The following is a 19,455-nucleotide window of genomic DNA, read 5'->3' on the forward strand; positions in this document are numbered from 1 at the left end:
CATCCATCATCCATCTATCCATCCATCCATCCATCATCTATCCGTCCATCCATCCATCCATCATCCATCTTTCCATCCATCCATCCATCATCCATCTATCCATCCATCCATCCATCCATCAACCATCTTTCCATCCATCCATCCATCAATCCATCCATCATCTATCCATCCATCCATCCATCCATCCATCATCCATCTTTCCATCCATCCATCCATCATCTATCCATCCATCCATCCATCTTTCCATCCATCCATCCATCATCCATCTATCCATCCATCCATCCATCCATCATCCATCTTTCCATCCATCCATCATCCATCCATCCATCCATCATCCATCCATCCATCCATCCATCTTTCCATCCATCCATCCATCATCCATCTATCCATCCATCCATCCATCATCCATCCTTCCATCCATCCATCCATCATCCATCTATCCATCCATCCATCCATCCATCATCCATCCATCATCCATCTATCCATCCATCCATCCATCCATCTTTCCATCCATCCATCCATCATCCATCTATCCATCCATCCATCCATCATCCATCCTTCCATCCATCCATCCATCATCCATCTATCCATCCATCCATCCATCCATCATCTATCCATCCATCCATCCATCCATCATCCATCTTTCCATCCATCCATCCATCATCTATCCATCCATCCATCCATCTTTCCATCCATCCATCCATCATCCATCCATCCATCTATCCATCCATCCATCCATCCATCCATCATCCATCTTTCCATCCATCCATCCATCCATACATCATCCATCTTTCCATCCATCCATCCATCATCTATCCATCCATCCATCCATCATCCATCCATCCATCCATCCATCCATCCTTCCATCCATCCATCATCCATCTTTCCATCCATCCATCTTTCCATCCATCCATCCATCATCCATCCATCCATCCATCTATCCACCCATCCATCCATCAGCCATCCATCCATCCATCCATTGATCCATCCATCCATCCATCCATCCATCCATCATCCATCCATCCATCCATCCATCCATCATCCATCCATCCATCCATCCATCCATCCATCCATTGATCCATCCATCCATCCATCCACCCATCCATCCATCCATCCATCCATCCTTCCATCCATCCATCATCCATCTTTCCATCCATCCATCTTTCCATCCATCCATCCATCCATCATCCATCCATCCATCTATCCATCCATCCATCCATCCATCCATCCATCCATCCATCCATCATCCATCCATCCATCCATTGATCCATCCATCCATCATCCATCCATCCATCATCCATCCATCCATTGATCCATCCATCCATCCATCCATCATCCATCCATCCATCCATCCATCCATCCATCCATCCATCCATCCATCCATCCATCCATCCATCCATCACCTGGTTACAGTGAGGTGCTGAAGCTGCTGACTTGGTGGTGCTCAGTAATAATGATCAGATTAAGAGTGGGTCATACCTATTTAAAGGACAATTTATACTTAATAGAGAGGATTAATAATAACAAATGTGAAGGATGAGGAGAAAAATAAAATGTTTTACACGTACTGATGAACTGTAAAACCTGAACATGAATGGGAGAAATTGAGAAGAATGGATAGAAGAATGGAGTCTAGAATATTGGGAAATTAAGGAAATATAAAGTATATTCACGAATTAAGAACAGCTTTGTTTATCTATCTTCAGAATACAAAATAAAAAAAAAAAAAAATAGAATTTGATAGATGTAAAGTAATGTTACTAAACACTCATGTACAGTAGGTGGCGGTAAGCACCTTAAAGTTCCGCCACAATAGAAAAGAAGAACCATTTTGGACCTCCAGGGTTGCTTTCCTACGTCACTCTATGTTGACGTGTTGCTCTGGGTTAGAGCTAACGCACAGCTAGCTAACAGCGGTGTGCAGAAAGGTGAGGTGAAGCAGCACTGACAGCTGCCTCCTGTTTGTGGAACTATGGCGGCTGACTGGGAGGAGATCCGCCGGCTGGCCGCTGACTTCCAGCGGGCTCAGTTCGCAGACACCGTGCAGAGGTAAGACAGTTAGAGCTAACAGGAGCTAGCTCAGCTAACAGGAGCTAACCCAGCCTGTCACTGTGAACACTGGCTTAATGTAGTTTATAAATGTGAAGACAACCTTTCTGTTGTTGGTTCCTAAAACCACCGCCGGGTCTCTGTCTCCAGGCTGTCGGAGAGGAACTGCATAGAAATCATCACTAAGTTGGTTCAGGACAAGAAGCTGGATGTGGTTCATACTTTGGATGGGAAGGAGTACATCACTCCAGCCCAGATCAGCAGGGAGATCCGGGACGAGCTCTACGTCCATGGAGGTCAGTAGCACAGAGAGAGGCTGTGTTTTAACATTTTAGAAAGAAATGCTCACTCCCCCATCTGATTGTGTTCTGCAGGAAGAATCAACATCGTGGATCTCCAGCAGGTGACTGACTCCATCATCCTCCATCACACCTGTCAGCTCAGTACGGGAGAGGATTAGGGCCACAAATACAAAAAGTTTACTGAATTTTAGATTTTATTGCAGTCCAATATCAGAAAAAAGTCAGAATAATCTCCCAATTCTAAATTTAATCTCTCAATTCTGACTTTAATCTCTCAATTCTGACTTTAATCTCTCAATTCTGACTTTAATCTCTCAATTCTGACTTTAATCTCCCAATTCTGACTTTAATCTCCCAATTCTTACTTTTTTTCCTCAGAAATCTGACTTTAATCTCAAATTTTTAACTTTAATCTCAGATTTCTAACTTTAATCTCATATTTCTAACTTTAATCTCAGATTTCTGACTGTTTTTCTCATATTTCTGACTGTTTTTCTCAGATTTCTGACTTTAATCTCCCAATTTTGACTTTTTATTCCTCAGAAATCTGACTTTAATCTCAGATTTCTAACTTTAATCTCCCAATTCTGACATTTTTCTCAGAAATCTGACTTTTTTTCTCAGAAATCTGACTTTTTCCTCAGAAATCTGACCTTTTTTTTTCAGAAATCTGGCCTTTTTTCTCAGAAATTTGACTTTTTTTCTCAGAAATCTGACCTTTTTCCTCAGAAATCTGACCTTTTTCCTCAGAAATCTGACCTTTTTCCTCAGAAATCTGACCTTTTTCCTCAGAAATCTGACCTTTTTCCTCAGAAATCTGACCTTTTTCCTCAGAAATCTGACTGTTTTTCTCAGATTTTTGACTTTAATCTCCCAATTCTTACTTTTTTTCCTCAGAAATCTGACTTTAATCTCAGATTTTTAACTTTAATCTCAGATTTCTAACTTTAATCTCATATTTCTAACTTTAATCTCAGATTTCTGACTGTTTTTCTCATATTTCTGACTGTTTTTCTCATATTTCTGACTGTTTTTCTCAGATTTTTGACTGTTTTTCCTTAGATTTCTGTTTTTCTCAGATTTCTGACTTTAATCTCCCAATTCTGACTTTTTATTCCTCAGAAATCTGACTTTAATCTCAGATTTCTAACTTTAATCTCCCAATTCTGACTTTAATCTCAGATTTCTAACTTTAATCTCAGATTTCTAACTTTAATCTCAGATTTCTAACTTTAATCTCCCAATTCTGACATTTTTCTCAGAAATCTGACTTTTTCCTCAGAAATCTGACCTTTTTCCTCAGAAATCTGACCTTTTTTCTCAGAAATCTGACTGTTTTTCTCAGATTTTTGACTTTAATCTCCCAATTCTTTTTTTTTTAATTCTGACAGCTAACAATCATGTCAGCATCCAGCTGCAGGCATGTCTAAAGACTAAACTAGCTCTCTTGTTTTAATCAACCTTCATTTTTCCTTTAATGAAATGGCATCACCGGGAACCCCTCTGTCACTTAAAAAGCTAATTCCATTATTTTCCACCAACAATTTACTGGCCCTGCCAAAACAACTCACATCTTTGTCAGTGAAGCTGGGTGCTCCACATCTTTTCCTTCATGGTGCCCATCTACATTAAGATCCATAATTCTGGGAAAGAAGTCTGAATACTGACTTTTTTCCATATTAAACTGAAATAATATTTAAACATCAGTTAACTTTTTTCATTTTTTCTGTGGCCCTAATCGTCTTCCGTAGCTCAGACTCCACAGCTAACATGTTGATGTTCTAATGCTTCTAGATCCTCAATGTGGATTGGGTCCATGTGGAAAACAGAGCGAGCGACATTGCTAAGTCAGATAAAGGAGTCCAGCTGGTCCTGGGACAGCTGATCGATGAGTGAGTATCAGCTTCATCCTCAGTGAACCAGAGGAAGATGACCTCCATCCGCTGAGCTGTGCTACTAGAAGATTATTGGTCTGATCCAGGATGGAAGATGGTCTCCTTTACTGTCAGTCCTGGAACTGATCAAAGGAAAAATCCGCTCATCAAGGAATAATGTTCAAGTAAGATGGCAGCTCCGTCACCTCCTCCATCTGTGTGCTCTGCAGCGCGTACCTGGACCGCCTGGCTGAGGAGGTGAACGACAAACTGCAGGAGGCCGGTCTGATCAGCATCGCAGAGCTGTGTAAAACCTACGACCTCCCAGGAGACTTCCTTACTGAGGTGAGCCGCTCCTCACGCTGCGGTGGATTTTAACATTTGAAGGGAGAAACATATTGTTGTTTTTTTCTCTCCATGTTTCAGGAGCTGTTAAAGCGGCAGGGAAAGCTCATCCAGGGAGAGATGGACCAGTACAACAGAGGCATCATCTTCACCACAGCTTTCGTCGCTCGTCACAAAGCCAGGATCAGAGGCCTGTTCAGTGCCATCACCAGGTGCTTCCACCTTCCACACGGATCAGATCAGAGGCAGCAGCTGTTCTGTAACCGCCGCTGGGCTTTCCTCTTCTGTTCTGCAGACCGACGCCCGTCAGCAGCATGATCGCAGCGTTTGGATTCCAGGAGAACCTGCTGTATAGTAGGGAGACGTTAGCTTGAACGTTCAGTGTCACAAGTAGAAGGCCTGTTGCAGCCTGTTGCATCTTCACCTGTTGGTTTCCCTCCCAGCCGTGTTGGAGGAGCTGGTGAACAGCGGCCGCCTGAAGGGAAGCGTGGTGGGGGGGCGCCAGGACAAGGCGGTGTACATCCCAGACATCTACTCCAGAACGCAGAACGCCTGGGTGGACTCCTTCCTTCAGCAGAACGGCTACTTAGGTCTCTGCTTGATTTCTCTCCTTTTAGCTGCTTCTCTCTCTGCTTCCTTGAACTGATTTGTCTTTGACCTGCCGAGGTCGATGCCCTCTGCTCTGAGGCGTGACCCCTGCTGTGATCTTCCCCCTGCAGAGTTCGACGCGCTGCTCCGGCTCGGCATCCCCGACCCTTCCAGCTACATCAAGAAACGCTTCAAGGGCAACAAGCTGCTGTTCCTGCGGGCGGCCTGCGTGGGTCAGGCTCTGGTCGACCAGGTGGAGGCCTCCGTGGAGGAAGCTGTTAACTCTGCCACCTGGACTGACCTCCAGGTTAGCCGCTCAGCAACCTGCTAATATCTAACATTAGCAGCGATCAGTTCCAGTTAGGGTCAGATTGGAGACGAGCTGCTGTTTAACCCTTTAGAGGGAACAATAATACTTGGAAAATCAAAATTTTAAGCCAATAGTTCATTCAGTTTATTTCTATAGCGCCAATTCACAACACATGTCATCATAAGGAACTTTACAGTCATGATTAAAGTTTTCTACCTTAGGAAACTAGTTAAACATATCATATTGGTTTATATAGCACAAAGACAAGCTAACAAAATGTCCAATAAAGGAATGGTTTTAGATAAACAAGCTTTCCATCCCAAAGCAAACACTTATTGATTAAACATGGATCAATAAAATCTACATTATTACAAATATAGACAAATTCTGTCTATATTTCTTTATTTTACTGCTAAAATGTTGAAATATTTAAAGGAAACAGAGAAAATGTTTTGATGGCAATACAAGGAAACATTTACGTCATATTTAAATAGATAGAAACGAGAACAATGCCTTTTCACTTGGCTCTTTATCTAAATAAACAGAATGTAATAAAATATTTTCATCGGATATAATTTAGGGATTCCTTTTGGTAGAAATTAAACTATGTTTAGCATCACCTCTTATGAGCTGGAAGAAATAAAATCCTGATAGATAGACAGAGGGATTTTTTACACTTATCAGAGGATGATCAGCCACATAGTTTATTAAGTAGCGAGAGCAGGAAGAGCCGTACTGCTGAGAGCGAACCATCAGAGTGGAATGTGAAGCGCAGACTCAAGCTACGTTCACACCTAAAGCAGCAGGAGCAGCAAAATCGCGTCTGCTGCTTCCTTTTTGCTGCTTGTACCAGTTAGTTCTGATGCGCGGCTGTAGCAGCTTTGCTGCTCTAGCTGCGTGGTCAAAAAGTGGGTCTGACGCACGTTGGGCGGAGCTAATCTATCCTTTCTTTGCCTTACAGCTATATTTGCTGTGACCAGTTGGAATAAAATAGTTTTATTATGTTTTTAAGTCAGAAAATCCACCTGAAAACTAAATCAGTGCAGTCAGTCCATTCAGATTACCATCCTGCCTTCCAATATTATTTCTGTCGGAGCCGCTCAGATCCCCACATACCAGCGGTGCGCTGACAGTAGGAATCCCGTTCAACAGCAGCCTCTGGCCCGGTCGCCTCCTCGTAGTTTACTGCGGCGCCTGGAAGCAGTTTTCATGTACGTAATCCAAACTGCAGCACCAGCATAATAAAAATGAACATATTTTGCCGGCAGGTTTCTACATTTTAAGTTAATTTAGACGTTAATAAACTGTTTCAGAGGAGTGATCACAGCGCTCTGTGTCATCAGCGACGTGTCTCTCTCCCTGGCATCTCCCAGATCAGCGTCTCTGATTGGTTGATGCGGCGCGTCCAGCAGCAAAAGTTACATTTTCCATCTCGAGCAGCAGCGCGTTTGCCATGCTGCGCCCACTGCTCAAAATGCTGCACCTTGACGCGTCAACCATTGACTTTGCATGTAACCTAGCTGCTCCTACTGCGTTTGGTGTGAACGCAGCTTCAGAGCTACACGATCGCAAAGACTCATTTCTGCACAAGCAAAGATGAGTTTAATGCGCAGTCCTGGACCTTTCCGGGTTATTTTCTCAGACCCTTCCACCGCTGCTGCCATCTGTGCTCCTGCAGCATGAGCGACGCTGCGCAGCAGGTGGGCGGCGGGATCAAACAGGACGCAGCAGGACAGCTGATATTGTTAGGCAGGTTACAGCACAATGATGCAGTTTATACATCTGACCAACGACCCGCTATTTGTCATTTAGTCTCACCGCGTTTACTAAAACTCGTCATCAAAGATCCATGTTTAGCTCGTCAGTTTTCGTTATCGTCATGAAAAAAACGAGCATCAACGAAACGATTTCTTCATCGTTGACTAAACCAACACTGCTCCCCGTACGGAGTCAGGGTGACGTGGAAAAAAGAGATTAAAGGTGTGACTCAGCCTGAACACATTCCTACTTTATTAGATTTTACATTTATTATTCTTTATGTGCAGCTTCAGTGCTGTGAACACCAGAGCTCTAAATGTATTCATCAGCTTTATGATGTTCTACGAGCGCCCAGCACGGCGGTGGCTGCGTCATGCTTACAGCTAACCCAATGTCTATTTACCTGATCTGTTTGTTTCCTCTCCTTCCAGTCGCTCCTGCCCAGCTGTCTGTCCACGGAGGACGTCGGGATGCTCATCAACCAGGCCATGAGGAACGCCAATGTCCAGTCCCAAGCCAGAGTGCTGGGCGGCACCGTGGTGGTCAGCGAGAAGTTCATCACTAACTGCCAGGCGTTGTTTGAGGACGCCATGCAGAAGAAGGCGCAGAAGGTACAGCTTCCCCTCCACCCGCTCCGTTTCCTCACTCCTTCAGAGGGTTCTGGTTCTCTGTAGGGCCCTATAATTTCTGCCATCACGGAATCACGGAATTGGCAAATTAACGTGGAATCTAGTGTAAACGCAGAATTTCTACATATGAAATGAAATTCTGTTTTTGTGTGGGAGAAGAACGTACGTTGGGGGGGAAATGCACGCCGGGGGACGCAAATCTGGGTGACACAACCCCTCCCGCTCCGTCATTTCCGCTCACAAAACATCGAAAAAATGGCGAAGCGCCTCTCCACAGCTCCGCTTTCAGCGAAAAAGTTGAGAAACACGACGCTACGCCATGAGTACAGAGCCCAGCAGTTCCCTCCTGACTTTTACGTGTCAGGGCGACTATTGTTTTGCAAGTTTTGTCAACATTCCATTGATTGGAAGCGAAAAAATAAAAACATAAAACGGAAAAAACAGAATTTTCAAAAATTTTAATGGAATTTGGGAAAAACTAAAATGTATTTTATGGGGCCCTATCTCTGTTCCTCAGGAGGTGAAGAGCAATCCGGTGTTCCTGATAACCGAGGAGGACCTGAAGCAGGCGTCCGTCATGACTGAGAGCTCCGCTCCGTCCAAGAAGGAGAAGAGGGAGGCGGAGCGCAGGAAGAAGGCTGCAGGTGCGTTTGCAGGCGTCTGCTTCCTGCCGTCAGAGCGGCTCTAACCCGTGTGCCTCTGTCTCCCAGAGGGCAGCGGCAGCATCAAAGCCGGGGGAGGGGGCAACGCCAGGGAGATCCGCATTCGGAAAACCAAGAAGAAGACGAGGAGAGACGAGGACAGCGACGAGGAGAGCGGAGCGTCACAGCAAAGTAAAGCAGAGCTGCTTCCTCTGTGTCTCTGTTTGCATTTTAAAGCCAGCTTTATTGGCTGGAACGTTTCCCCCGGGTTGTTAAGCTTCTTTTGCTTTTTATGGATGACAAACGCAACAGAAATATCCCAGCGAGGCTCATTAGCTTGTGTTTTACCTTTGCCAAGATCGCAGCAAACAGAGCGAGGCTCCCTTTATGGCGCAGGAGGAGATAGCTGCTGTTATAGAGGAGAGAGTGACGGACTGCCCTGAAGAAATCCTCTCTGAGCTGGCAGAGCAGTTAGTGAGGTAACACCACTCATGTCTGCACTGAGTTTATCCTGCCTGAACAGTTCACCAGCAGTCAGTGCTGCTCCTGTGCCTGCAGGCCTCTGACCAAAGCGTACCAGGAGGTGCTGCGCTCCGTCTTCCAGTCCTCCAGCAGCTCGCCTTCAGGCGCCGGCAAGAAGAAAAGCATGAAGGACCTTCAGGAGGAGATCACCAACCTGTACAACAACATCCGGCTGTTTGAAAAAGGCACCAAGCTCTTCTCAGGTATCCTGTACCATCAACTCCTTCTAACTACATGATGCACATAAAACCACAGATCTTAAATGATTTAAACGAGGGAATGCCCTACTGGAATAAGTAAAATTATCATATTCTTTTCCATTGATGGATTATCTTAAGCTAGGCATACGAACTTTGAAACCTCAGGGTTTAAAAGTTCCCAGCTCACAATGTTTGTTCTCACACTGAAAAACACCCGATGCTCTGATGAGATCTACCTGCTCACACTGTACGTCTATAAACCAGGTGGGGCTCAGCTCCGCGGTGAGATGGCGTTACTCAGACTCGTCTATCCAGAAGCCGAATCAGTAGATGCTCTGCTGATGCAGAGCGCTATGATCACTCCTCTGAAACAGTTTAACGCCTAAATTAACTTAAAACATAGAAACCTGCCAGCAGAATATGTTTGATTTAATTATCCTAGCTCAGGGGTGCCCAACCTTTTTTACACCAAGATCTACTTTTGAAGTTGATGGCATGCCGAGATCTACCCATCCAAACACAACGGATGGCAGTATTTGTTTTTTATTTGCATAGGTGGAGAATAAACAGTAGGTCCAACAAACCAGGAAATTATTGTAAAAACAGAACTTAACAATCTCATTAGAACTTCACACCATATCTCTCTGTCACTCTCTCTCACTCATCACAGGGTTCCCGCGGGTCCTTAAAAAGTCTTAAAAGGCATTGAATTCTTCAAAATAAAACTAAGGCCTTAATTGGTATTAAAATGTCTTAAATCAGTCTTTCGTAGGTCTTAATTTTTAAAACATCATAAATAGGATTATTTTTATTACGATTTATTTTTGTAATCTAAATAAAACATTAAAATTGACCTTTTTTTTTTTTTTTTTATTTAAAAAAAAAAATAACGGCTCGCCATTATTGGTTCCGTCCCGATAGCAGAACCAATAAAAGCGTTGTTGCGGCCGGAACATTTGGGAGATGCGCCATAAACTTTTTGTCTGTAAAATATGATCAAGTGTAAATGTAACCAAAATTGTCTCCAGCCAAGAGTTTTCTCCATGGCTAAAACCAGGGAACATACATGAGGCTCAGTGGATTTTGTGCGAGAAGCGAATCAAGCTGGGAACGATGGGAATTAAGGCAGTGGAGTCGCACATGCGAAGCACGAAACACAAAGCGTCAAAATGAAGTTACAGAGAAACAGCCGGTATTTCTCAGTTTAGTTCCACCCTTGTCTCTGCAACTTATCACCAAATCAAACATACTAAGAAAACGAAACAAAGAAAAATAGCTGCAAAAAGACTTAGCACTGGTTATGTTGTGGCTTTAAAGCTGATTTGTTTTGTTCCCTGCTAAAACAAAGTTTGTGAATTCAGTTAAATAATTGTTAAAATATATCTGTCATTTGTGTGTTTTTAGCTTTCTTCCTGTATGGGAAGCTTTTCAAAATTTGAAACATTAGTGCAGTGGTTTATGTTAAAACAAACCTTTGGGTTAAGTTGTTGCAAGCAGGTTTTTCTTGTGTTTCTTGCAAATTTGGTCTTAAATTCTTATTTCAAGTGGCATTAAAAAGTCTTAAAAGTTCTAACTTGCCTTAAGCTGTAGGAACCCTGCATCAGATTCACCAAAACTACAGAAAAGAGCTGTAAAGATCTCCAGACAAAGGCTGTGCAGTCAAAAAACTAAATAAACCAATTGATACAGACACACACAGTCCAGTAGAGATGAAAACAAAGGTTAGAACTGTAAATTTACAGTCATATGTTTATATATATATATATAGATTTTTTTTTTTTTTTTTACTACTTTTCAAGGCTGCACTTTATTTTGTTTTACACTTTAAAGATCATTTCAAAGCAGGAAGAAGGAGAAGGGAAGTCCATCCACTATAAACTTCACCGAGCATTGGCATTGGCAGAGAAACTGGCAGATGGATTAAAATTCAACAGGAAAACAGATAAAAATAGGAAAATACTAAGTACAAACTATGTGGATGTGAAGATGTAACATACAGCAGAATATGTTGTTGACTGTTTCAGAAACTCTTTAATTTCGGGCAAAAGTTCCAACAATCTTTAGAAGATTCTGCCAAGGCTCAGCCGCCTGACGTCGGTGTGCAGCAGCAGATCAGTGTGGTCTCCACCTGCCTCCTCAAGCTATGCACAGAATAAACGCCTCTGTAAACTCCTGACCCGAACAGAGCAAACGATCTTCATCGCAACGTCCATGACATGCTTCATATTTAAAATATTGCCGCACTGCTGTTGTTGCTGAATGATGAAGTGGTTGATCCAAAAATCTGGGAAAGTTTCAGACAGCTTGAACAGAGCAACGAATCCGGCAGTGCGCCCAACCATAGATGGAGCCCCATCAATTGTGATAGATGTCATTATCTCTTCAGATTCCTCTTCGCGCTTTAGAGTCCCTGGTAACCTAGCAACCGTGGCAAACCATGCCCAGCAATCAGCATGCATAAAAAAGGTTCCCTGCATACTTTTTATTTTTCATTTTATTATTATGAAAATAAACATTGGCCTCTCGTGATAAACGATTTGATTACTGTTTTTTAAAACTTTTTTTTTTTGATAGCCATAAATAGGTCTACATTGTAAAACTTCTCGCTAAAACTCCGCCCACTATCGACTGGTAGATCGCGATCGACTGGTTGGGCCCCCCTGATCTAGCGCCTGCAGTTTGTACCACATAGCTGAAAAACACTAACATCTACTTTTAGACGCCACCAACAGTAGGAAAAAAAAACCCCAAGAAGTGACTGGTGTAGCTACCAGATCTGCTCGGGGCCCCGCCCCTTCTTATGACATCAACATATTGCAACCCTACTCAGACAAACTGTATTGCAACCGTTCCTTAAGAATCAAACCCCTTTTGGAATCTCAACATATTATTCCCTATATTTGCTATTATTTTACATTTCATTGGCGATCTAAAGTAGCTGAAAGTAGAAAACAATCATTGTCAGTTTTTTGAAGGAAAGTGCTGCGTTCTAAAAGCTGATTTATGCTCAGAAACCAGGTCATCTGCGTGTGTCGCAGTTAACGCAGATATGCCCCGCCCCTTCCGCAGACACTCTGCTGCACCTCTCCCAAATAGTAGGTGACCACAGACAGGAGGCCTCTGATTGGTCAAATCTCCATCCGCTCTACACTATGCGTATTTCCTGTTTGGTTCCTTACCGGCTTGTTTTGTTTATATGACCGCCATTGTGGAAAACTGAAGATGGACCAGCTAGAAGAGCGAGATGAGCGAGAACGCTGGGACCCTTTTTTCCACCTGGATCCCCGCTCTTTTTGGCCCTCATGTCCCTCCGTTGACGCACAAACCTGCCCCCCCTTCCTCACCGCCTCGGCCGTATCTAGTTTTCTATCCACTCATTATCTGACGTGTTTCAAACTGGATTCTGAGAACCGGATCATTTTATTTGGTGAAAGCTGATCGTGGTTCTTTTTCTAACGCCAGATGAAACCCAGGTCCAGATCACCAAGCACCTGCTGAGGACCGTGTGCACCGATGTCACCAACATCCTGGTGAACTTCCTGGCCGCTGACCTGATGATGTCGGTGGACAATCCCAGCACCATCACCAATGAGGTGGGCAAGCTAACGCTAGCAGGTTGTTCGTGGCCACGGCTCGTTCTCAAGCTTCCTGTCGCTTTCAGGTCAGAGTGAAGATTCTGGGCAAACTGTCAGAGGACACCAGAGGACCTTTGATGAAGCTGCACAACAGTCTGAACGGCAAAGTAAGTGGGAGTTTAAACCTTTCCAGATTTGCTCCGCTGTCTGGACTGGAGGGGAGAAATCATGAGCAAATGCTCCTCATCTGCAAACTCCTTTAGGTTTTACTGTTTAGGGACGTAAACATCAGTGAATCGTCGTTAGCTTAGCATTTTGGCTACATTGTGACAAACAGTTAGCTCCACCCGAGCATTGCAGCTCCTCCACGGGGCTCCATCTTCAAAAACAAAGAGGCCTGAGGTGATCGGCTATCAATGGAGACGGTTTAGCCAGCATCGGCCGTCCCTGTAACTTTGCTTCCATAGCAACCATGACAGCATAGGGTTTAGATCAGCAATCTCATGTTGTTTCTCCTCCATCATGGGTCAGATATTAATACCAGGAATATACTCTGTTTAATCACATAAGACTCTGTCTTTTCCATTCGTTTAGAAACTGCAGGTTTTTGTTAGCTTAGTTGTTAGCTTATCGCATTTGATATCGTATTTCACCATTTGATTCTGATGATTTGTCGCCCAACAGAAGCCTATAGATGCATTTCTGAAGCTTGATGTCATATTCTAGCTTACCACCACCTTATTGAGTACTTAGCTTAGCTCTGTGGCTCTCTTAGGTCTCCTCTGACCAGAATGGATGGTTCTCACTGAAAAAAACCCAAACGATTCACACTGTGGTATTTGAGGTGATCTGTAAGACACAGCTTTCTTCTACCGACAGGCTTCTAGATTTTCCTTTCCTAAAACACATATATATATATATATATAAATATAAATAATCAACAACAACTATTGAAGATTTCCAGAGGACTTCACCATTAAAATTCACCAGAGCTATAGTGAAACTGAAATGCCCACGTGCATGGCAGCTGGATGCTGGAATACATCGGGTAAAAGGGGGAAAAAAGAGAAAAAAAATTCACCTTTCTGATTCCTGATCCACTGGGACTTGATCAACAGCCGATACCGCACCGTGACGTCACAAACCAGTAGGCGGCAGTAGTGTTCTTTGACAAACATGGATGCCTCCAGTAAAGCACATTCACATGAAAATTACTCTGAATTAAAAACACTGATCATTTATTGAACAGGATGGAATAATTTCATATTTAAAGTACTTTCAGAAGTTTGAGTTCTGAATATGAGCGGAGTGTTCCTTTAAAAGCAAGTTGAATCAATTAAAATCACAAAATATGTCCAGATTAGAAGCTCAGAATCACATATAAAAGATGATTGTTTTTTAAAGAATATGGTCTGAAATGAGAGGTACTCCAGCAGAGTTCTGTAGCTGGTTGTTTAGTTGACTGATGGAAAGTTGTGGACTCAGGCAGGCGGCTCCCTCCTTTCCATCACTGACGGCTTTAGGAGAACCTCTGAAAACTTTCCTTCATAGTTTCAGATATTTCCAGTAGTCCAGATGGTCAACAGCCTCTCTGTTAAGCGCAGGGACAACGTCTCTTTGTTTTTTCTTACAGACTATCGAAGACTTTCTGACTAACCTGGAAACCTGCGCAGAGGTCTGTGGGTTCATGCTAAAGAAAGGAGACAAGAAAAGGGAAAGGTGATGTCACGCTGCTTCATCGCTCTGATGTTACGCTCAGACCGCATGCGCTGGAACCAGCAAAAAAGTTACTGTTTCTAGTGATTGGAGGGCGTTTTTCACGTACATAATCCAAACTGCAGGTGCCAGAATAATAAAAGTGAACACATTTTGCCGGCAGGTTTCTACATTTTCTGTTAATTTAGGCGTACATTTTTTTCCATCGTGCCTTGATGCACGTCAACCATTGACTTTGCCTGTAAACCTGCTGCTGAAAGCGCCTGCGGTCTGAAGGTAGCATGACTCTGGTAACTAGAGCTCTATTAGAAATCAAAGGGTGTGAATGTGTTGCCATTACAGGCAGGCTCAGTTCCTGCACCGCCAGGCTCTCACAGAGCAGCTGAAGGATGCGGAGGACCCCGCTCTGGTTCTCCACCTGACCAGCGTGCTGCTGTTCCAGGCCAGCACCCACTGCATGCTGCACGCTCCGGGCCGCTGCGTCCCTCAGATCATCGGCACGCTCACAGGCCGCATCCCCACGGTACGCCTGAGAACCAGTAACTTCACCACTGGTTTCCAGCATAGCAGCTGCTGTGGTTCCATCTGCTGTGTCTGTCTCTCCAGGAACAGCAGCAGCTGCTGTCGGCCTACCAGAGCCTGGTGGTGAAGCAGCTGGTGAGTCAGAGTCAGGGCAGGAAGCAGGAAGAAGCGGAAGGCGATGAGGCCTTGGAGCAGGATGAGGAGTTCAGGAACGTCCGCATGCAGCTGCAGGCCCTGACCCCCCAGGTGAAGGAGCTGGTGCTGTCCCAGAGGAAGACGTCAGTCAACGAGGACTGAATGGCTGAGCTGCTAACCGTTGGTCCTGATATGATTCCAATCATCATTTATACATTAAGTTATTAAATGAATTCCTGTGTGGGATGTTTGTTAAAAACCTGCTAACACAGAGGTCCTCATTGAGGTTCTGATTTTCCTACATCGATTAAACCGCTTCTTTTAACCTCACCTGAGCCGTTATTTCTGTCCACCGCCATGTTTTACCATCGATTATTCCCTAGCAAACAAAAGTTTGTTTATTTTTATAAAACTGGATCTGATTCCATGGAAGAAAAAAACAAAAAACATCACATCTGCCCCATCAGTTCAGATGGAGGTTTTAGGTCCATTTAAGGAGGGATTTGTCTCCCCCTGGTGGCAGTGAAATGAAACCTCACAACTAATAGAATGAAAAGGAGTGTAATTCTTTTTTTTAAACACCGGGAGGCGTCAGAGGCCAACAAAACAAAAATGATCTAAACATGAAACATTTTATTATGAAATAGTTTTTTAAATGTTATCCTTTTCTGCTGTTTTTGAGCTTCTCTGCTAGCTTAACCTAGCAGCAGAAATTTGTCTCTGATTGAAGAAAACCATTTTGTTCTGCTTTCTGTCCAGCTTCAGTTTTGAGTTTTTAGTATTTCACAGTTGAATTTGAAGCTTAGGAAAACTTATTGCAATTACAATAAAAGTGGTCATAAAAATATTACTTTTTTTTGTTTTGGTCTTTTCTGCAAATGTTTAGCTGTGACTGAATGAGGCAACACTTTCAGCCCTTAAGATCAAAATACTGCTTTACAAAATCAGCTCTTCATTTACCTAAAGGATGGGATTTTTGTCAATGTGACTGTATTTCATTTTCTTTTTTATAAAACAAATGGTGGAAGAGTAAAAAGAGGCAGTTTTATTTGTATAGTTTAATTCAGTACCAGGACAATTCAAAGTGCTTTAAATGAATTGGATAATAAAATAGAAGAACAATAAAACATGCTGGTGAAGATTCTCCGTCATCCAGGTTATAGTCATTCTAAAAAAATTTAAAAAAATAAGTAAAATAAAAAAAACCAATCCACTGGACTTTGTTTCCAAGTTTTAAGACGTTTCACTTCCCATTTTCTGCAGCTTTTTAAATAAAGAAAATGTTTTTAAATTGGAAAAACTTTTTTGGAAACAATGAAAGAATGTAGTAAAGAAAATAAACAAACTGGATCACAACCTTAAACTAATGACTCAGTTAACAGTTTAACTCCAGCAGTCAAAGGCAGCTCTAAACTAACGGGTTTTTAACTGTGACTTCAAAGAACTCAGGCTTTCAGCTCTGTTCCAGTCTTTTAAGAGTTTATTCCAGATCTGTGGAGCATAGATGCTGCTTCTCCATGTTTGTTTCTAGTTCTGGGTGAATAAAGGAGGCTGAAACTAGAAAACCTGATTGGTCTGGGAGGCTGATCTACTGACAACACATCTGTCATGTGGTGCTGATCTATTAAGTGATTTCTAGACTAACAGAGGGATTCTAAAGTCTATTCTCTGAGCTACAAGGAGCCAGTGGAAGGACTTCAGAACCAGTGTTCTGTCAGATGAGCATACCCCATCAGACCAGCATACCTATAGTCAATATGCAGGCAAAAGATGTCAGATTTGCGTTTATCCCTTTAGTTTTGTATAAAAAATAGACTTTAAACTACCTCAATCGATGTGTATCCCTTTAGTCATGTACAGAAAAAACAATTTAAGGTCAGCTCGCCATACGCTTCAAAAAACACCAAAAAGTAAGTCATTAAATAGGTTTTTTTTGCACTTCATTAAAGGGCTACATGCCTTTTGAGGTGGTTTAAAGTTTATATTTCGTACAAAACTAAAGGGATGAACAGTTATTGACTCTGGGTATGCTGGTCTGACTGGTATGTTCATCTGACAGAACACCAGGATAGATTGTTTTTCAATTTGTTTATTTTTAATGGTAGGGGATATTTTTAAACATCACTCATCTTTATTGTTGTGACAATACACTGCATGAAAAGTGAGATTTTCGTCCCTGTAAACCCCCGTGAACTCCCGCAGATCTGCCTGATTTTCGTCAGTTTCCGACAATTTGCAACCCGTGCTTGTCCGCGTTTGTCGTGCCACAAATTGTCGGAAACGGACCATGACATATGTGGAGAGCAATCAGCTGTACTAATGGCCCTAATTAGCATATGAATGCAGCAAACCCGCGCGGCTGGCCAGGTCTGGCTTGAATAACCTTCTCAGTATTGGCTCAAACCACTATTCTCAAACAAGTGAAATCGCTCGTGATTGGCAGCAAAACCACACGTGGCCACGCCAGGCTTTAATTTTCTTACTGAGTATTGGACGGAACCACTTCTTGTTAAAGAAGTAAAGTCGCTCGTGATTGGTTGGCATATATATATATTTACATATAAATGTACATATATTTATTCATATATATATATTTATTCATTCATATATTTATTCATTCATATGGTGTGTATTTATGTTATCCTACACTACTACACAATTATTATGCTACCATCAAGGACATGAATGAATTTATACAGGAAATGAACATTTGCCAGGAAGCTGTTTATGCAAAGAAAGAGCTTTATTGAAACACACACACACACACAACTATATACAACGCGTATCCAAACACATGCGTTTCTAAAAATTACAACTCTGTGAACGGTCCGTTTGCTTCCTCGGGGTTGGAGGTAACTGGCAGCATTCCCTCCGAGGCAGGTCCGATGTGCAGACGCCTACTGTGCGTGGCCCTGTACTAAGGCATCGCTTCTAACCGGGACTGCAGCTTAACACAGAGTTCAGTGAGATCCGGCCTACGAAATGGCGGCGACCGTACAGAGACACCGCCGACGAAGCCATCTTCTTCGTCGGACATGAGGTCGACGGTGGCGGACTTCCAGAGTTCCACTTCCTCATCTGCTAGCACACTCTGCCTCGCTTTCAGCAGCTGAAAAAAAATATATAAATGAATCAGCGCACTGCATATGGACACAACACCTCTATCAATGCATCTGAAAAATAGTCACCAAATAAAGTCTTACCCTCTTTCTTCTGGCCCGACTCCGAGCAGATTGCCTGGCAGCCTCCGCACGCAGCGTGTTGGCTAGCTGCGTGTACCTGAAGCTCCTGCGTACCGTCTCATAAAACGTCTTACAGGCAGCTGGAAAACAAATGAGAGTGGTATGAATAAAAAAAAAATCAAACGCAAGTCACAGTGACAAGGAAGGAGAAAACATTAAAACAAGTCACTTACACACAATGTCGTCTTTAACAACATCGTGCAAATCTGGACTTGCCGAGATGGCTCCGAGCAAATAGGAGGTCACCGCCTCATTGTGAGGCGACGGTAGTCTGTGAAAAAAAAAAAAAGTACAGCTATGGTCGGTATTTATCCGTATCCATGTCCTTTTACCGCAGAATGAAAGCATATTCTTTAAATCTTACCCCTGCTCCGGTTCATAGCGCCTGCAATTAGTCTCCGAGTTGTGAAGACGGCGTACTGCTTCCTGTGAATCACAAAAAATACACTTTAATAAAGCTTTAGGCTAGGCTGCTTTTAGCTTACCTAGCTAGGCTAGGTTGTCTTTAGCTTGCCTAGCTAAGCTAGGCTGCTTTTAGCATAGCTACCAGTAATCGAACATATATTTACCGCTAGCGTGGCGTTGTGCACCCGTCTTCTCTTCCTCGAGTTCGTATATCCCGCAAAGTTGCTCGACTGCAGAGCCGCCATCTTGTCCTCTATGGACGGCAACCTGGAGTGCATCGAATTCTCCAGCTGAGTGAGCCGCTCATTCATGTCGGCAGTCGTTGGGCAAGCTGACGAGACAGTCCGCTGTTAGCAATCAGCAGTTTCTTCTCGTCAGTCTGCGGGCTGGCCGAAAGTTGTGGACTAAGAGCAGTTGGAGGCGAGTTGAACGCGAGACGTCGTGCAGCCATTGTTCACGTAACAACAAAATACAAACACCGTAACTGGAAATGAAGTTCTTCTGAGTATGTAACACAAACATGTCTGCTTATATGCTGGTCTCGCGAGTAGTCGTAATGCACAAAAGCTCACACGTAATTGGACGATGGGGCCGAAGGCTCATCAGGCTCCTCCAATCACATACGACGTCATTGTTATACGG

The 19,455-nt window shown here is 43.2% G+C and overlaps 1 protein-coding gene across 1 annotated transcript; it reads left to right on the forward strand.

Annotated features, from left to right (window-relative positions):
• The first annotated feature begins 1,838 nt into the window (after positions 1-1,838).
• ufl1 (UFM1-specific ligase 1) lies at positions 1,839-15,496 on the forward strand. Its single transcript, XM_038299289.1, has 19 exons — positions 1,839-2,049; positions 2,200-2,345; positions 2,424-2,452; positions 4,146-4,243; positions 4,456-4,570; positions 4,652-4,782; positions 4,866-4,924; positions 5,014-5,160; positions 5,290-5,465; positions 7,658-7,837; positions 8,373-8,499; positions 8,566-8,688; positions 8,855-8,975; positions 9,055-9,221; positions 12,681-12,811; positions 12,880-12,960; positions 14,427-14,512; positions 14,852-15,032; positions 15,116-15,496. The coding sequence occupies exons 1-19, from the start codon at positions 1,973-1,975 to the stop codon at positions 15,326-15,328; spliced, it is 2,388 nt and encodes a 795-aa protein (XP_038155217.1). The 5' UTR covers positions 1,839-1,972; the 3' UTR covers positions 15,329-15,496.
• Positions 15,497-19,455: the final 3,959 nt, after the last annotated feature.

This window comes from Cyprinodon tularosa, unplaced genomic scaffold (genome assembly GCF_016077235.1).
Source record: "Cyprinodon tularosa strain WSP-4 unplaced genomic scaffold, ASM1607723v1 ctg423, whole genome shotgun sequence".
NCBI lineage: Eukaryota > Metazoa > Chordata > Actinopteri > Cyprinodontiformes > Cyprinodontidae > Cyprinodon > Cyprinodon tularosa.

Excerpts from the sequence above, each read along its gene's own strand:
- ufl1 (XM_038299289.1), top strand. The coding sequence starts at position 1,973 with ATGGCGGCTGACTGGGAGGAGATCCGCCGGCTGGCCGCTGACTTCCAG. Across the intron at positions 4,783-4,865 it reads CTGTTCAGTGCCATCACCAG|ACCGACGCCCGTCAGCAGCA; the intron begins GTGCTTCCACCT and ends TCTGTTCTGCAG. Across the intron at positions 14,513-14,851 it reads GGAGACAAGAAAAGGGAAAG|GCAGGCTCAGTTCCTGCACC; the intron begins GTGATGTCACGC and ends TTGCCATTACAG.